Source organism: Syngnathus leptorhynchus, chromosome 1 (genome assembly GCF_054491065.1).
Source record: "Syngnathus leptorhynchus isolate UIUO chromosome 1, UIUO_Slep, whole genome shotgun sequence".
Lineage (NCBI taxonomy): Eukaryota > Metazoa > Chordata > Actinopteri > Syngnathiformes > Syngnathidae > Syngnathus > Syngnathus leptorhynchus.
Window position 1 is genome coordinate 23,030,507 of NC_141195.1, and position 17,777 is coordinate 23,048,283.

The window sequence follows — 17,777 nt, forward strand, 5'->3', positions numbered from 1 at the left end:
GGTGCACCATTTGAATGCATCTGATGCTCACGTGTTGCTACCACTGCCATGAAGGCACATTTTAGATATGGTAGCACATGTTCAGCTTTGCCATTGAACCAATAAATGGCTTCCCATTTCGCACAGATGGACGGGAATGAGTCAAAAGAGTCTTCAACCGCCAATATGTTGACACTCCAAACAGAGCGTTAATATGACCTATGTCATGCCACATCCAGTATCAGCTCTTCATGAAACTACCTCAAGATAGTCTATTATCACAAGTGGATTGTTGAGATGATTTTATTTCAAAATCCCACTGATTTGTTGGTTTTTATTTTGAACTTGGCAAACGCAACACGTCCGCAGTGTGTTATCCTAAAACTGTTCAGAAACACATTTTGGAAATCTAAGTAGATCGCATGAACATACAGCAATTTTTTTTTACGTTTAAAATCTAATCATAAATGCGAGTAAATTTGTGAATGAGTATTGAGAGCATTGAACTGATGTTGTAACATTTTTTACCACTAGATGTCGCCCTCCCCTCGCAAACTAAATCAAATGTGCGCCAAATGATTATTTCTATGGACATTTACATCCGAATTTAAAACATACAACTATTTATGTAATTAAGAGGGAAGATTTGGTCTATTGTTTTACAATGTAGAGACACGTGAACGTCATGTCAACACTGAACAAGAACACAACGTAGCATGCCTTTTTTTTTTTTTTTTTTTTCTCATGGGAGCTTGGGAGGGGAAATTCCACAAAAGAATTGACTCCGCCTGTCACCGTGCAGCAGTTGCAGATGTGGTAGTTTTCCTCTTCCTGTGCTGGGAGCAACATGCACACATCAGCTGAGACCAAGGTTATTTGTGCTTCCGAGAAAGTGAAGGCCAAGTTGCTTGTTTTTCTTCTCTTCTTTTTTTTGTCTTTCTTTTTTTTTTTTACTTTTAGTTTTCTTGCATGGCAAGGCCTTTATCTCAATCGACAGTTGGAAGTCAACATGCATAATTGTTAATAATTTGCTGTGAATGAACTCTTTGAATGGAAAGTATAGGTTTGCATTCAGCTGTAACATGTCCCTACAAGAGAGCACTTGTCAATCACACAGCTTACATGTTGAATCAGAAACCTCAACCGCAAACGAGCTCTTTGTTCATTGTCAAGACTTGAAATATTATCTTTTCGTTTGGCGTAGATTCAGGGGCGTGGTCAGTGACACAACAACTCACTGGCCATAGGGGCGCACGCATATAATCATCATTTTATTCATTCATGGTTTATTTGCCTTCTAAATAATTCTAATTAATACATCAGATCTGGGCATATCACGGGTTAGGGCTCATAATTTTGAAAGGGAGAAAAAACCACCAAATTCATAATGACCTTAAGTTTATAATCACTCTTAAAATTTTGCCAATTTAATTATTTTCATTTTTCTTTACGTGCTGATTTATTATCAATGTTTTGCACCACATGCACCAGAGAGCCACAGTCATTCAAAAGAAACACACCAAAATGTACTTGGAACGCACCCATGCGCGCGCCCTTGTCAAATGGACAACCGATCAGCACGGACTTTAATTTGTTGATGTCAGTCGGCGGTGACGATCGAGCCCCACCCACGAGCAAGGCATGCAACTTCCCAATGCGTGCACACACACACACACACACAAAACGGATCACACAAGACCGGAGCGATCACAAGACCGGACCTTGTCATCCAGCTGCTGCCCGCGCACGGTAAGCCTTGCCTTCCTGCCTGCCTACCTTTTTTGTTTGGGCAAGTTTTCCTCGGTAGTTCTTTGAGCCAGAGATCTTAAATTCGAGCATGTTTTCCTCATATGGCAATCCATGATCTAACTGCGAACGAGTGACTCGTAACACTACTTAACGATGGATATAACAATTGAATTATTTACAAAAATATCCATTCTGATAAATGCAAGGAATGTGAGGAAAATGAAACAACGCAAGAGGAGGTTAAAAAAATTAAAGTACAAGTTTGTGCAATCCTTGACATTGCACACACACACACACACACACACGCGCGCGCGTCATCGGGATCATGGCCAAAATTCTGTTCGGTGACATCTTTAGTCAAGAGATTTATTTTCATGCAAGAATGTAGGCGTCACTGCCTTTGCAAAATATCATTCAGAGTTACAACTAATGGAGTAATAAAATGAATTGAATGGAAAACCCAATCGGCCAATTGCTGAGTCCAGTACCAAACGTCTAGCCATGTAAATTCATAGCAATTTGTCATTTATGTAAGTGTGGTTTTTTTATTTGGATGGACACGAGACAATAACTCCAGTAGATGCATGTTTGCTTTAACAAACCTTATTGACTCCATTCATTTCTTTGTGCTGTTGTCAGATGGTATTATGTTTTGCTTGCATGACTGGCTTCCTCTCATACGGCACGTCACAATACCTGAATTTGATTTGAGGTTAATCTGATGGCGGATGTGTGTGCGTGGGGGGGCTGGCACCAAACAGGGGAAGTCAGCAAGGGAAATTACAATCACTTCTCAAAGTTGCAAAATCGAGAGTCACTATCAACGTCATCATCATCATTATAATCTTGTTTACAGATGCGCGTCTCGTCTCGCAAGTGGCTGGGCGTGCTTGCGATCGGCTCTTTCCTGCTGCTGCTACTGGTGCTGTTCAACGCGCCGAGCCCGAGCGGCTCGGGAGTTGACCTTCGGCCGGGAAGGACCAATGAAGCGGAGGCGGCCATCAAGGAGCACATTCAAGACCTCTTCGATGACTACCATGATATTTCCTTTCGTATCAAAGAAGAGGTCGCGTGGTAAGTTTGTTTCTGTTTCGCATCGGTGGACGCTGATCGTCACACTTTTTTTTTTCGCTTTTTCCCCCCGATTCAGTCGCTTGGCAAGAAACACGTGCGTCTGCGTGGCTGACGAGGAGACTTTTCGGTTTCCTTTCTCCAACCTGCTCTTCCCACGCATAAAGGCCCATCAGCTGGACGTGAAGTTTTTACAATCCCATCCCGACCCCGAAGGCGTGAAGCATCAGCGAGCTCGAGAATACAGCCGCGTACAAATCAGGTAAATTCCTCACATGCCGAGTCGACGGCATCAGAAGATTTTCGTCTTGAATAACCTCTTACCGTAAATCGGTGATATAAATAACCGTATTTTCGGGACTTTAAGTCGCATTTTTTTCCCCCCAGAGTTTAGTCGGGGGTGTGACTTATACTCGGTATGTCAGCCACGTTCTCAGTTCCTTGTTTATGTAACGTTAGCATAGCGTAGCGTTCAGTCTGTTGTTGCCTATTCATGTCTGTTTTTGTGTTGGATTTTATCAAATAAATTTCCCCCAAAAATGTGACTTATACTCCGGTACGACTTATATATGCCCTTTTCTTTTTTATTACGCATTTTATGGCTGGTGTGACTTGTACTCCGGAGTGACTTATAGTTTGAAAAATATGATATACTAAATGATCAATTGTCAGCAGACACCTGAATATTTGCATGATGCAAAGCGGAAGTAGGTTTCAATCGAAGCCAGTCTTCATTTTGCGGTCAAAGTTGCACCTTGCAGTGATCGCATCAAAGGTTCAGCAATGTTACAGGAAATGGTGCAACAACCCTTTTCTCAATCAAAAAGCATCCATAATTTGAGCTGACAATTATTGTCACACGTTCGAAATGTTTTGTCAAGTTCTAAACTGTCGAGTCTTGTTGGGTTTGATTAGCCACTTTTTTTTTTTTTTTGGGTGACTAAGCCACAGTGGTGTGTGTATGAAGGTCGTCCAGTCCCGCAGACGTGCTGATCGTAAATAAAGCCAACAGTCCTCTTCAGTTTCCCTCCCAGGGCGTAGCAGTGCGACCTCTCAACACCATCATCATACCAGGTGACGTGCAAACGTGCAAAGCTACGTTAGCTTTAGTCGCTTGCAGATGATGAGCAGCATATCTATCTTGGATTGTTTTTTTCTTTAGGTTTGGGTCTTTTTGAAGAAGCAGCGTCAAACCACACGGTAAGTTGAGCAAGTCTGCATCACAAAAAAAAAAAAAAGGAATCGGTTAGCTTTGAAAATGTTCGGTCTGGTTTTTTCTTCTGAAACGGCACCGCAGGTATATTTAACCGCCACACTGGGGACTTTTGATGTGGCGGCTACAGTGGAGAGGGTCTCGGTGGCAGGAGCAGGAACGGCGCGCTTGATGCTCTCCAGTGCTTTTCTGTCAGCCCTGAATAGGCAATTGCAGTTTGTCACCTACACCAACTCCATCTTTCATCCCAAGACAGCAGACACAGGTGCAACAAACAAAGCGTGCCAGTGCTGATTTGACTCTCATTTACATCGTTTGTATTTGCGCTGGCCCACGGAAGATACTAGACAACAAAACGGACTCAAAGAGATTCATAGTTAATGATTAAACTTTGAACACCCTCGCTCTTATAGAAACGTATCAGGAAGCCAATAAAAGGACTTTGTCCCCCTCTTCAAGTTGACAGATATTCGCTTGCATTTTGAAGCAGTTCTCCAAACGTCAGGCTTTAGCGAGAAAGCAAGAAAAAAAAAAATCTGTTAAAGAACAGCTGAAGTTCATCTGAAGCACTTTAAATAGTGAATTCTAAAAACATGAGGGTGTGCACACTTATGCAACCTCAGTCTTGTCTTTTTTTTGTCACTTTTCTCATTGTAATGAGATTTCAGTACAGGTTAAAAGCCACATTAATGATGGAAAAGCTATGTAATTTTTTTTTTTTTGGGTTGAAAGGCATGTTTGTAGAGTTTCACTTTCCAAAGCATTTCTGCCAGACTCGTGAAAAAAAAAAAAACACTCAACCACCATTACCTTCATATGCACATGTTAGAATCCATACAACACTAGAATGGCTTTTGCTTCAACTGATCAAACAGAATTTTTCCATCAAGAAGTTGAGACGGTCTCTTTTTTTTTTTTTTTTTTTTTTTTTTTTTTTTTTTAAATATGTGCTCTAGCTCAAGGAAAGTTGAGAAACAGCGCCTTAGATCGTTGTCAATGTACTCGCTTCTGCACGTCCGCCCTGGGCTGCTGATGTCAGATAAGAACAGAACTGCATCTGCAGCCGCACGCTTCCCACTCAACCACCACACACCCTTGGCAAACACTTTGTCCTTTCAAGAGTGACAATCGTCTCAAATACAATCCCAGCGCTGGTTTCATTGCACTTGTGTTTTTCTCCACAGTTCAGTTTGCAACTCCAAGTCACAGCTCATTTTTCACCATCAAAATTGGCCACCCCGTCACCCTGAGACTTTACAAGTCTGGCTCTCATCCAAAAGGTTGGTGAGCATGTATAACAGCGGATATTTATATTTTATAGTATTTATTTTTAAATATATATATATTTTTTTTTTGACAGCGGATATTTTTCTTGTTTATATTTTATAGTATTTATTTTTAAATATATATATATGTTTTTTTTGACAGCGGATATTTTTCTTGTTTATATTTTATAGTATTTATTTTTAAATATATACATTTTTTTTGACAGCGGATATTTTGCTTGTTTATATTTTATAGTATTTTTAAATATATATATAGTTTTTTGACAGTGGATATTTTTCTTGTTTATATTTTATAGTATGTATTTTTATATTTTTATATTATTTTACAATTCTGAATTGTGATGATTGCAATTTTGCGTTTCCTTCCAAGAGAGCAACATCAGCGAGCTGGTTACCATTGTGACCAAGACCTTTCTACGTTACGACAAACTGAAAGATCTCATCGACAGCATACGACAATTTTATCCGTCCGTGGCCATCGTGGTGGCAGATGATAACGAGCACCCGCAGCAAGTGACCGGAGCTCACGTCCAGCAATTCATTATGCCCTTCGGGAAGGTCAATCTCAATTTCAAACAAGCGTCGACGCGTGTCGGGATCAATCAACATTCCCAGTTTGATCTTCAGGGTTGGTTTGCTGGACGAAATTTGGCCGTGTCTCAAGTGACCACCAAGTACGTGCTCTGGGTGGATGATGATTTCATCTTCAAAGCCAACACCAACTTGGAGAAGATGGTGGACGTTCTCGAGAGGACCAGTCTGGATCTGGTAAGAGAGAATAACAAGAAGATCTTGTCCAACATCTGTTCAGGAAATGTGCAGTGCTATTTTTTTTGTGTGTGATTTACGTTCCTTGTACCAGATTTGAAGAAACCCAACATGCTTGCTTCTCCCAGCAGACCGAGACTTCCCTTGTTTCTAGTCCTATATATTTCCTAAAGCCAAAGAATGCTGTGGAGCCGTGATAACTGGCTGCCTTTGTTGTGACTTCCTGCACTCGCTGCACATGAGCGACGTGTTGACGAATGAAACGATGCTATCGTGGTCTTGATGGATGTCAGAAAACTCAGTCGCGAGGGACATCTTGATTGTTTTCCGCGCCGCAGGTCGGCGGTGCGGTTCGAGAAGCGACCGGCTGGACGTCCACATTCCGTCACACCATTTCAGTGGAAGCGGGCGGAGACGACGGCGACTGCATCCACATCCGGCGCGGCTACCATCATGACGTCGAAGGATTTCCTAACTGCGTGGTCACCGACGCTGTCATCAACTTCTTCATGGGGAGAACTGACAAAGTGCAGCAGGTGGGCTTCAACCCCCGCCTGGCTCGGCGAGGCCATCTAGGTGAGTAGCACGCCAGCGCCATCCAAAATGGCTGACTGCCTGTGGAACCGCATCCATCATTCCATACATTCAAATGAATGGAAAGGCCAGAAACTGCCATCTTGTTAGTTTGTTTGGTTTTGATTGTGGCTGTAATGACTTTATGATTGAAAAATCGGGGTAGAAAGAACATTAATCACAAGGCAAATGTTCTATATCTCCACAGAGTTCTTCATCGACGGGCTGGGGTCTCTTCATGTCGGCTCGTGCAGTGACGTGATTGTAAACCACGCGTCAAAGATCAAATTGCCGTGGAGCGGAACCCAATCGGAAAAGGCCTATGAAAAATTTCGCTACTCCAAAAGCGACGATGAAAATGACATTCATGATGAAAACTTTTACTTCTCAAACAGGTTCAAATGCATGACAAGGGAATAATGAAACGTGCCAATAGCAATGGGAAGTGAAATTTGTATTTCATTTTCATCCCCGACACACAGTGTTGGAATTTTGAAGTGAAAAAATCTCAGGTTAATATCGGGCGCAAAAATTCGTGTCCTAATTATCCTTTGAAACTGTGAAATCACGTGTTTCGCTAAATTTATTTCCCAAAAGGCACGTTTGTGCTTTGTTTGCTGACCACGGGATGGAACCACTGGCTATAGTGTCACCTTGTGGTTGATGTTAGGAGCACATGCGCTTGAGACGACCCCAAAGGCCAAAACAAATCTGTTCTTTTCTGGCATTAGTTTGTATGAATTAAACAATCATTTCAAATGATAGCATTGGAACCATCCAAGCTGTCTTTCCAAATCAAACTCAAGACGGCTTAGCTGGAGGTGCCGAGTGCAGCAACCTCTTTGATCACCCCTTTTATTTGCAGATATGACCCACTCATGCACAAACATGAAATGTTTTCATGCATAATATATGCAAGTTTGTCAAATTGACATTGTCGCTTTAAGCCTTGTTTGGAACAAACGATAAGTGCATCGCTTATGAGTTGGATTGTATGGTTGGCAGAATTAATCACATTTTGTGATGACCCCAAAAAAAAAAACAAAAAAAAACACTGGAGTTTTATGTCAGCTTTTTGAATATTTATTTATATCAGACGGTCTATGATGGATTTTGCTGCCATCAGATAATTGACAGAGAAATTTGTATATTTGTATTGTGTACACTGTTCGGTTGAGAGATAAAAGGGCAATGATTGAAGTTTTTATATGTGTAACATGATTCATCCTTACATTATGATCGAAGGTATTCAGTAATGAATAACAACGTGAAATATTGACTACCTCATGACTTTTTCCCTGTTTTTTTTTTCTTTTTTTTTTACAATTGAGTGAATTAAAAATGAAATTAATTTCCCTCTCCACTGCATCAGTAAACATTTTTCCAAGTTCAACCTGTCGTGCACTTGAATACAATGAGATTTGTCGAGATGATTTCCTCATGATGGAATGAGACTCTACTGATACTCAAGCTCCAAGTATTTGAAACCAGTCTTCAACTGCCAAAAGCAGGATGGCATCATTTTCACTTCTGGTTCCGCTGTGAGCGTCAAAGTTGCTTTTCTGCCTGTTGACGTTCTACTACATTCCATTCAGGCAGCCGTCTTGCTTCAAGAAACTTGGAGAGCACTTACAGTAAACGTCATGGGATGGTCGGGACGTAGATTAAAATAAAAAAAACATGGACTTGCTGGACCGGCCCGTTTTGTTAGGTTGTTTTTACGAGTTCCCATTGTAATCTGAATTCATTTAATCAGTGCTCATGTAAATCTCCTTTGTATGAAAACAAACATCTGACACAGGGCAAATAAATGAGCATGATTGATGCTTCAATTGAGGAGCTGATGGCTCTACGTTGGTAGGTCTGTTTGTAAAATCCGACTGGTTGGCCAGAAACTTGTAAGCCATCGTCTAATAAGAGCGGTCTATTCCCTGCCAATTAGTCAAACATATAGTCTGTGCGCTTAAAAGGCAAAATCCACAAGGGTACAAATTTGTCTTGATGCCTCTTTGAAATATGCACTGAAAGAAAAAAAACTTGGCTATCTAACATCAAGCGAGGATATAATTAGATTTTTGTCCTTTTTTTTTTCTTCGTCCCGGTTTGATGCAGTTAGATTAGGTCAAGGTAACATCCTGCGTGAGAACGGTCCTCGTTTAACCGCTAGAGGGCAGCAGAGTGGTGGTGTAATATTTTACTAGCCTAAAATTGCCTATCATGGTAAAACGTGAGCTGCACAGGTTATTTATTTTTGTTGAAGCTTTGCGTGTCAAAATCATCCGGATATTGTGTTAAAGTCGTCTTGTCTGTGTTTCATCACGTTTTCATCTTGTCTGGCTTTATCACCAAAGAGCCTAGCATGCTTTACATTCCTAACCTGTAATAAAAATGTTTGCACACACACAAAGCAAGATTAAGGATGAAGAAAGCAATCACTTCTTTTAATAAAACAGAGTCTCGTTTCCTTAAAGTCTTATATGTGAGCAACTGGAAGACAATTGCAGACAAATACCAAACCGTATTGCATGTCCATATGCTCGTATTTAAGCGCTTATAAAATATATAAATATATCGACTATTGAACCAGCTCAGTGCACCTTTTGGTCTATTTGTCTTTGGATTGCAAACAAAAAGTTTTCAGCATAAATAGATGCCTCCATAATGCTACAACAGGCTACTGCTTCTTTAAAAACGGGCCAGCAAGTCGGATCCTGCGATGGCCGTGTATCATTTTCACACCCAAACAGTGGTGGTGTCTTCTGGATGATCTCCCTGCAATGAAGGGCAAGCGTTGGAAACAGGTTGACATGTGTGAGTGCACGAGCTACCTTCTGCTGCTGAATGTACATGACTGCATCATGGACAGTGACGAAAATGTGCTGGGGCTTCATGTAGTTCATGAGGCCGCTTGAGGTAAGAATCTTTAAAACATTCTCTAGGAGAACAAAAGATCAGAAAGAAATTTGTGACCTTCAACAAAAATGCAATTGTAATGATGAAAGATGTAAAGGCCTTAGGTACCGTTACAGCTGGACAAAAACACAGCGAGGCCGACTTTCTGGCATTCGTGGCACATCTGCAAAGCGAGCAAAAATTGTTTTTTGGTTGTTTTTTTTGTGTTTATGTGGCTTTCGCGCACCGACCTGAGTGAAGAGTCTCGCTCCGGCAACGTCAACGAATATCACGCGACTGCAGTCGATCAGTACTGCCTGCGCATCATGCTCCGATCTTTCTGCAGATAGCATAACAATCTGAAAACCTTAGGCCACAGTTGAATCCTATGATCAGATCTTTCAAATGACAACATGGACTCATTTCATACAAAAATCTAACACACTCCGCGTGAATCGTGTGTCTCCGATTCCACTCCTTACCAAATTGAAAGAACTCATTTTCGGATGAAAAAGATGCATTTGCAATGCCTCCTTCCTGAAGAATGGCAAAAGTCACAAATGATTGGACAGAATTTTATGAATTTGATTTATTTTGGGTTGAGTGGGGCCAACGTACCACCGTGATGACATTGGTCTCTCTTTCTCGCTTCTCCCGAGCTTTTCTGGCCTTCTCTCGGCTGCGGACCTTCTCCGGCGTCAGGCCCAACAAGCGACTCATCTCCTCCCGAAAGAAGCTGCGGTTTCCATAGTAAATGGGCCCGTTGTAGGTCAGGATCTTCATCCCTGGGACCTCGTAGCACTGAAGACAACACGCGTTTGAAGAGAGACCGATTTCTTCCAACATTCAAATTTGTCAGGATTGTTCAACTCTTACGTGCCAAATTTAGAAGACATGTATTTTCACTTGACAGGGACTTTAAGATGGCATGCTCACCTTACTATGATTCTCCAGTGGTCTGTAAATTTCTGTGTTGCTGGCCCGGCCGAGCACGGCGCAACCGGCCCTGGTGAAGGCATCGTGGTTCAGAAGATGCAATTGATATGCCTGACACACCTTAAGTAAACTTGGTCCATTTAATAAAAAAAAAAAAATATTTGTTTATTTTTATTTTGTTTTTTATTATTATTCAAATTAAAGAAAAAAATATAAAAATAATTTACATTTAAAAAAGACTAATTTAAATTAAAAAAAAATGTCTTTCCTGATAAGACGTGCAGACAATTCCTGACTAAGCCAGCTGGAACGTGAGACACCTTTGTGTGCGGCAGACGACGGTCATCATCGAGAAGATCACCCCGACGGCTAAGCCGACGTCCACGTTGAGAACCACAACCGACAGCCAGGTCACCACCCAAACCATCTGTGGGGAAAAAAAAAAAAACACATTTTGCATCAGCGGACAAGCGAGTGGTCAGAAGTGAGGGGCAGAGCTTGTTCCAGTTTCCTCATAAGTTTGAATACTTAGTTGAAAAAAGACCAATTAGCCACGACTCTGCAATCAGCAGCCCATCGAAAGGGAACTAATTCTAGACACAGCGTATCACGGGAGGATTAGGAATGGAGCAGGCCGACCAAGTGCAGCTTGGACCAGGGTTTATTGGCGGAACTCAAAATACAGACTTGCTAACCTGACGTGACTTAACCAAACTAACATAACTTCCTAACCAAAACGACAGGAACCAAAAGGACATGAAGACGACACGACTACAGCAACAAAACGACAAAGCTCTGACGGGGAGTGAGGGACAGACAGGACTTATATACACGACAGGTAACAAGAGGCAGGTGAGAACAACCAAACCAATCATGGGCACACAGGAGGGGAGGGGCGAGCACACAGAGACAGAAACCAAGACATAGTGGAACGGCCGGGGACGAGACGTGACAACAGCCAATCACTTACAAAGTCAATCCTGCTGATTCTCCACAGTTGCGGCAGGTCGTGGAACTGCAGGAACATTTGCCTGAGGCTGGTCACGTTGATGCATGCCAGTACCGCCTGGGGACAAACAAACAAAAGAGAAATGAGCCCAGCTCCTTCGCCTATGATATCGCAAACAAACGGACCTTAGGTAGGAAGTGGAAGAGCGGTCCAATAAGGAGCAGAACAATCAGGACAACCAGACTAGTGAACAAACCAGAGAACTGCAGATACACCAGAAAACCAGATGTTATTTCTGTTGAGCAACATTGAAAACTTTCCGTTTTGAAATCGACCTGCGTGTGTCCGCCAGCACTTTCCAAGATGTTGGTGGTGGCCAGAGTGGCAGAACTTGGAAAGCATGTGAAAAAGGAAGACACCGTGTTGGAGATGCCGTGAGCCAGCAGCTCCTGCAAACACACAAGTGTCCAAGTTAGCAAAGCAAAATGCTAAGAAGCTGAAGCGAGCGTTTGAAGACTCCACCTGGTTGGGGTTGATGGAATAGCCGTGCTTGTCGGCGTAGAGCATGGCCAGTGAGACGGACACGGCGTAGCCCACAAACGTGATGGCCACCGTGTCCCCGGCGATGGCGGGGAACGCGTGCAGGGCGGGCAATTCGGGTCTGGGGAATCTCAAGAAAGAAGCAAGACGAGTCAAATGGTGGAGCCGTCGGGAATTCGCACTCGTGAAATAATTACCCTGCTGGAATATGGCCGACAATCTCAATGTCATAAATGGAGTCCAGAGAGAAAGCGTAGGCCACGCCTGTGGCAATAATCACCTGAAGAAGCAAAAACAAAAACAAAAAACACAAATTCCTCCGCTGTCTCCTGCCAGATTGGTGAACAAGCAAGCCAAGGGCACCACTCCAACTGACCGTGAGGATCTCCACCGGGATGGGCGTCCGAAAACGTCGTCGGTAGCGCGTGTTAACCTCTTTCACTGGGACCAACACCGCTAAGCACACCAAGGAGATCAGCAGTTCCGCCATGTTCGTCTGAGGCAGGTTCTCCATCACTGACGCTAAAGTCTGAACGTACAAATTGATGAGTGGCAGCCAAGAACGGGCTGAACTAATTTCCCATTCTCCTAGTTCACTCCGCTGACCTTAAAGAGGGAAAAAGTCCCCGTGTGGCGAGCCAGCCGAAGCCCCAGCATGCTTTGCAGCTGCGAGCTGGTGACGTGGAAGGCGGCGGCACTGGTGAAAGCTTTCACGATGGGCTCCGACAGGTAGGTGGAGAGGAAGCCCAACTGAAGAGCAAACATACACAGCTGGAAGACAAAATCATTGGCGCGGCTTAAGATCCAAGCGTGAGTCGTCTTGGCCATCATCGCCGGTTTCAAACGCCGCCGCCTCACCATCATAAGTCCCGAGAGAAGCGCGACAGCTGAGGCCACGCCGATCCTCTGGAGCTCAAAGTCGGCCCCTTGGGGCGAACTGGAGTTCAACTGGGCCGGCGTGGCGGGCACCAGCTGCTCCACCACAGAGCCGGTCATGAGGCTGACCACGGCAAATGTACCTGCGACGGATGATACGTCCTTAAGGAAGGAAGGAAGGAAGGAAGGACGGACGGACTCTACCTGTGGATACGTGGCGACCTGTGCCGAAGATCATGTAAAGGACCACAGGGAAGAAGGACGTATACAGGCCAAATATGGGCGCGACACGGGTGAGTAGTGCGAAAGCCATCCCTGTGTTAGGGAGAGCGGCAACAGATTAAAATCAATTAAACTGCATTATTCAGCACAAATGGCCTTTTCAAAATGAGATTAACAATCACGATAATAAGCATTCAAATAAAGACATTTCAACATGATTTGAACAGGATCCATCCATTTTTGCTTGCTGATAGACAAATGAGACTTCCCAGTTTCACACTCGCATGAAAAGACAACCACGGCATCAAACATCAAGATTCAAACTTCTGCAAAAGATGCACAATTGGACAATTTAACCTGTACCTAATAAAATGACACTTTGAATTTCTAGGGAAAAAAAACCCTATTATGTTTCTGACTATGATTTAAATCTTAAATATGGCGTGACTGACCCTGAGGGATGTGAAGGACGCCAACCGTGAGTCCGGCGACGGTGTCTCCCAACAAGCATTTCTTGAAGCGGTACGCGGGCAGCCAGTTGCAAATGGGAACTCTGTGACGGAGCAGCTGGAGGCAGGCGCGCCGTGAACACCTGCAGCTCCCGGCGAGCTTGGCCCATAGCTGCGCCCCCGCGCCTGCGCTCGCCTTGTCCTCCTCTGAGCCAAAGGCTTGCTTGAAGCGGTCCTCGGTGAAGATGCTCCGGTACACCGCCACGGAGGCGCTCATGTTGTCCCGAAAGGTGCCCCGAGTGGGGAGGGGCGGGGCGGAGGGTGTGTGACGAAACGACCACTCGTCTATTGAGTGCGGACACGCGTGGATTGTCTCATGACTTTTATAGCAAAAAAGTCTGCCCCCTGTTGCTTCGACAATTTCCTGCCAGTCGATGACACGCTTAACTTTTTTCTGTTTCACTTTTTTTTTTTTTTTTAAAGACTGGAGACACGCAAAAAAAAAAAGATGATCTGCTCCAGGTTGTCAGTAGGTCAAATCCTCTGGGTCCTACTGCCCAAAGGTTCTCACATGCACTTTGAAGCGCACAGTCATTGAAATCCAGTGGTCCACTCTTCTTCTCTCCTAATTTCCCAAAACATGGACGTGAAGTTCAGGGGGCGCCAAACTAGGGCCACGTCGCTGTTAATACCGCAAAACCATCACGTAAAAAAAATAATCATAATAATTTGGAATCAGACTTCCAGGAAAAAGATGGCATGAAAATATAGCGTCATCCTTCAATTAGCATTTTTACTCCAAGATGTCGTTTTTACTCTCGATTGTGCTTGTCTGTGGTGTTGCATTGACGATCAATGATTTGCTGTGTTGTCAAATGACTCAATTAAATGAGGATCAATCAATGATTGATTTTTCTCCCCACCACCAAGTGTGTCTTGTGCCAAAGGTATTGAGACCTAAACTCAAAGCAGGTCTTGTTCATTTCCGAGAAGGATGAATGTCTCCGGCGGGCGGCCTTTTCAAGTGTGCGGCCTCGGGGGAACCCGAGTCTGGAACCCATGAGCTTCCTCTGAAACTCAATCACGCATGTAGGCTGGTTCACAGATCAAACCGCACCTCCACTCCGATCAGCCAAGTAAGCACTGAACGAGCAGAATCTTCGTGTGACGCTGACGGAGCTCCGAGCAGACACGCGTGGTGTGTATTTGTTGGCGCGCCATTTTCCGAGCATGTCCACCAAAGTTGTAGCGATGCAGCGATATGAAGGGACTTCCTTGACATTTGAGGAATGCGAGCCATTGTGTGGATCAGCGCTCGAGGATTTACGAACGTACACTGCCAACAACGTGTCTGCGAGCTGTTTAGACAAGATCTTAATCAAGGCTCCAAAGGAACAATGTGCCGAGGAACCAGAAGAAGGCATTTTCACAGCGGCAAAAGCTAGTCAAGTGTGTTTGCGGCTCGCACGCTTCACACCAATATTTTGGGATCTGGCTGTCTCCTGACCGTCATGTGACTTTGTGCTTTGGTCGTCACGCCCGATCACGAGCTGGTCTTTCTATTCTTCTCATCCAAGGAGAGGCTCCAGTGCTGCTGTTCCTGCAATTGTTCCTTATCTACTTTATTGTCCCGGCCCCCCCTCTCCTTTGGCATGTTGGAAATGAAATGAGCCGGCCCAGGGTCTCTCCCCGTCTCCTTACCTCTCCCATCCCTTTCCGCTGTCTGCTCCTCATCGTCCATCATTTACTGCGTGTCGTTTGGCTCCGTCAATCTCGTCTCTGGCTAAAGTAGGAAGGACTGCGATTTATCATTTGAAGGGAGCACACTAGACTTGCTGAAAATTAGGAATGGTCCAAGAATTGCTCGGTGTGACTCATGTTAAGAATGAACAATGTGTAATTTTGCACAAAATGGCCAAATTAAAAGGAAATGAAGTAGCTAGCATACTTTTTTTGCATCAGCTCTTTGATAACAAAACTCCATTTTTCTCTCTCTTTAGTTTTACCTTTGTTGTCTGGCCTGAGAGGTTTGTACGTGAGCGCTGGCATTGTGCAGGCCGGAAGGCGAGCCTGACAGTGCTCACGAGCGCAGTTCCAACTTCACGTCTTCGTCTTGTCCAGTTGCCGTGGTGCACGTAGCAAACGGAGGCCGTGCGCTGATGCGGCACTTCCCTTCCATGCACCAGTGAAACTTCAGCGCCAAGCGAGCTCCACGCAACCTTCGGAAGAGAACTTCTCAAGTGTTTGGTGACACTGCCGTCACTCACCTGAATTTCGGCTCCCATTGAATCTGTACGTTTCGAATCTCCCGAAGAGCACCACAACCCAGTCCCCCCTGAAGCTCAAGTGGCTCTCAAAGGTCCACTCCAAACCTCGAGTGAAAACGTGACGGCGTCCGCTCCCCCCAACCTTTTTTGCTTCTCTTTGGACACCCTGATTACAAAATGCAATCATAGAAATGTGACAAAAGCTCAATTGGAAGACACATTCAGAATGCAAGGTGTGTTTATTGTCAAAGAGAAATAACGTGTCTTGTCGCTACATGCACAACGCTCGGCTCGTAGCTCTCATGAGCAGCTTTCTCTTGCAACTGAGCCGCACGTCTCGAGCGTGGGTGGCCAAGGGCTTCTCATTTCCTCCGGCTGTCTGCAGCCATTCGACGTCGGCGTGCTCCGTCAGGGCTGAGCGGACCCCCGGGAGTCCCCCAGAAGCCTCGGCGCTCACACCGCTTCCTGCACATTTGAGAGAGCCCTCAGAATGGAGCGCCATTGTCTTGCCCGTTATCTGATGGCCTCAATGAACAGGCGGACAAAGCCTCGAGACCCCCCCCTGCCCCTGGGGACCCCGCCCCTCCCTCCCAAATACACGCACACTTAACGGACTGTTTTGAAACTCTCATGGGCTTGTCTACAACGATCATGAAAAGTGCATATTGAAGGGTATAAATAGCTACAGACTCGTAAATCAACTTAATACAACATGGGCAAAGCAGCTATGATGCTATTTTGTGACTCTCATCGGTATGGCAAATTAAGACCAGCACCCATCGCATTCAATATAAATTATCTTTAATATCATTTTGTCAATCAACCGAATAAACACTCATTCAGTTGGCAAAAACTTTCTCTATTTTTTTTATTTATTTATTTATTTTTATTTACTTATTTGTATTTATTTTTATTTATATTTACATATTTTTACTTTTTAATTTTTTTTTACTTTTATTTATTTTGATGTTACAAACCCGACCCCAACCCTACCTGAGACCCAAATTTTAATTTCAAACCCTACTTTGGAACCTAACCTTAATTTAAAAAGCTGACTTAATTTTTAAAACCCTACTTTGGAACCCTAACCTTGGATTAAAAAGATGACTTAATTTTGAAACCATACTAGAACACTTGCTGAAGTACCCTAACCCTAACAATAACCCCTAACTCTAACCTTAGCCCGAGCACTAGCCTTCACCCTAACCCTGAGTCTAACCCTGGATATTATAACAATATATTTACTCTTATTTTCCTATTTATTTTTATTTAAATAATTAAGAATGACAGATTCTCATTTACTTAAATAAATACATGTATTTAAAATAAATAAATAAATAAATAAATAAATAAATAGGAATTTATTATACAAATAACAATATTTTTTACAAAACTTTATAAAAATACAAAAATAAGTGTTTAAAAAATATTATAGTGTTTAAAACTACAATAAAGGTTCGAAAAATTCTGGTGAGACACTAACAAATGCTGTCGCAGTTGCAGCTAGTTAACTACAACACGGAGGCAGTGCCCTCTTGTGGAAGAAAGCAGTAGCGCAAGTTCAAGAAAACTAAAAATTGCGCACGGCTCGCCCTTCTAGGGGGGAAGAAATCACATGCTAATGGCACGGCCGACTCGAGGGGGCGCCAAAAATCACCGGAAAATGCACCTTTTGATGAAGAACTCTTCATTTCAATCAAAAGGAAGGAGAAGTAAATTGAAATCAAGATACTATAAAGAAATCAACGCTGTGCTGAATATTTCTAAATATATATGATGGAGGATTGGTGGTTGTTGCACAGTCACTGCTATATGAAAATTAAAAGATCATTGAATTGATGAGCAGAACTTTAATTTATTTACTGTGAAAAAAATCATATTAAGGGGCGATAAAACATGCAAATACATTTTGATGAAATAAATAAAACAAACAACAGTGGCAGCATCATTTGTGAAACAAACAGTAACTTCCCCGTGTGGGGAAAAAAAATATTGACCTAGTGGCCA

The 17,777-nt window shown here is 43.4% G+C and overlaps 2 protein-coding genes across 5 annotated transcripts; one reads left to right on the forward strand and one right to left on the reverse strand.

Annotated features, from left to right (window-relative positions):
* Positions 1–1,544: 1,544 nt before the first annotated feature.
* Positions 1,545–8,032, forward strand: b4galnt1a (beta-1,4-N-acetyl-galactosaminyl transferase 1a). 2 transcript variants are annotated; one of them, XM_085924687.1, is made up of 11 exons: positions 1,553–1,728; positions 2,585–2,802; positions 2,879–3,061; positions 3,767–3,873; positions 3,962–3,999; positions 4,097–4,277; positions 5,197–5,292; positions 5,669–5,856; positions 5,926–6,066; positions 6,405–6,642; positions 6,848–8,032. In XM_085924687.1, exons 1-11 carry the CDS (start codon positions 1,621–1,623, stop codon positions 7,057–7,059), a joined length of 1,710 nt encoding a protein of 569 aa, XP_085780813.1. In that variant the 5' UTR covers positions 1,553–1,620; the 3' UTR covers positions 7,060–8,032. The 2 variants fall into 2 exon arrangements, with proteins under 2 accessions (XP_085780805.1, XP_085780813.1); XM_085924679.1 differs by having other exon boundaries at positions 1,545–1,728; positions 5,669–6,066.
* Positions 8,033–9,048: 1,016 nt separating this feature from the next.
* slc26a10 (solute carrier family 26 member 10) lies at positions 9,049–13,795 on the reverse strand. Of its 3 annotated transcripts, none has more exons than XM_085926228.1 (18): positions 13,507–13,795; positions 13,037–13,147; positions 12,815–12,975; positions 12,563–12,706; positions 12,333–12,485; positions 12,154–12,236; positions 11,939–12,086; positions 11,752–11,865; positions 11,602–11,679; positions 11,438–11,533; positions 10,788–10,894; positions 10,468–10,537; positions 10,150–10,332; positions 10,014–10,068; positions 9,783–9,898; positions 9,661–9,715; positions 9,468–9,574; positions 9,049–9,411 (listed from the first exon to the last, which is right to left on the reverse strand). In XM_085926228.1, the coding sequence occupies exons 1-18, from the start codon at positions 13,778–13,780 to the stop codon at positions 9,373–9,375; spliced, it is 2,094 nt and encodes a 697-aa protein (XP_085782354.1). In that variant the 5' UTR covers positions 13,781–13,795; the 3' UTR covers positions 9,049–9,372. The 3 variants fall into 3 exon arrangements, with proteins under 3 accessions (XP_085782354.1, XP_085782363.1, XP_085782345.1); XM_085926237.1 differs by having other exon boundaries at positions 9,783–9,871; positions 12,563–12,727; XM_085926219.1 differs by having other exon boundaries at positions 12,563–12,727.
* Between the last annotated feature and the right edge of the window lie 3,982 nt (positions 13,796–17,777).

What these genes read in the sequence shown, in the direction of transcription:
- b4galnt1a (XM_085924679.1), top strand. Translation starts at nt 1,621, where the DNA reads ATGCAACTTCCCAATGCGTGCACACACACACACACACACAAAACGGAT. An exon ending in CAACACCATCATCATACCAG is followed by an intron (nt 3,874 to 3,961) that starts GTGACGTGCAAA and finishes TTTTTTCTTTAG; the next exon opens with GTTTGGGTCTTTTTGAAGAA. An exon ending in AGAGGACCAGTCTGGATCTG is followed by an intron (nt 6,067 to 6,404) that starts GTAAGAGAGAAT and finishes TCCGCGCCGCAG; the next exon opens with GTCGGCGGTGCGGTTCGAGA.
- slc26a10 (XM_085926219.1), bottom strand. Translation starts at nt 13,780, where the DNA reads ATGAGCGCCTCCGTGGCGGTGTACCGGAGCATCTTCACCGAGGACCGC. An exon ending in TCCCGGTGGAGATCCTCACG is followed by an intron (nt 12,237 to 12,332) that starts GTCAGTTGGAGT and finishes TTGCTTCTTCAG; the next exon opens with GTGATTATTGCCACAGGCGT. An exon ending in AAATGAGTTCTTTCAATTTG is followed by an intron (nt 9,899 to 10,013) that starts GTAAGGAGTGGA and finishes CTGTGGCCTAAG; the next exon opens with GTTTTCAGATTGTTATGCTA.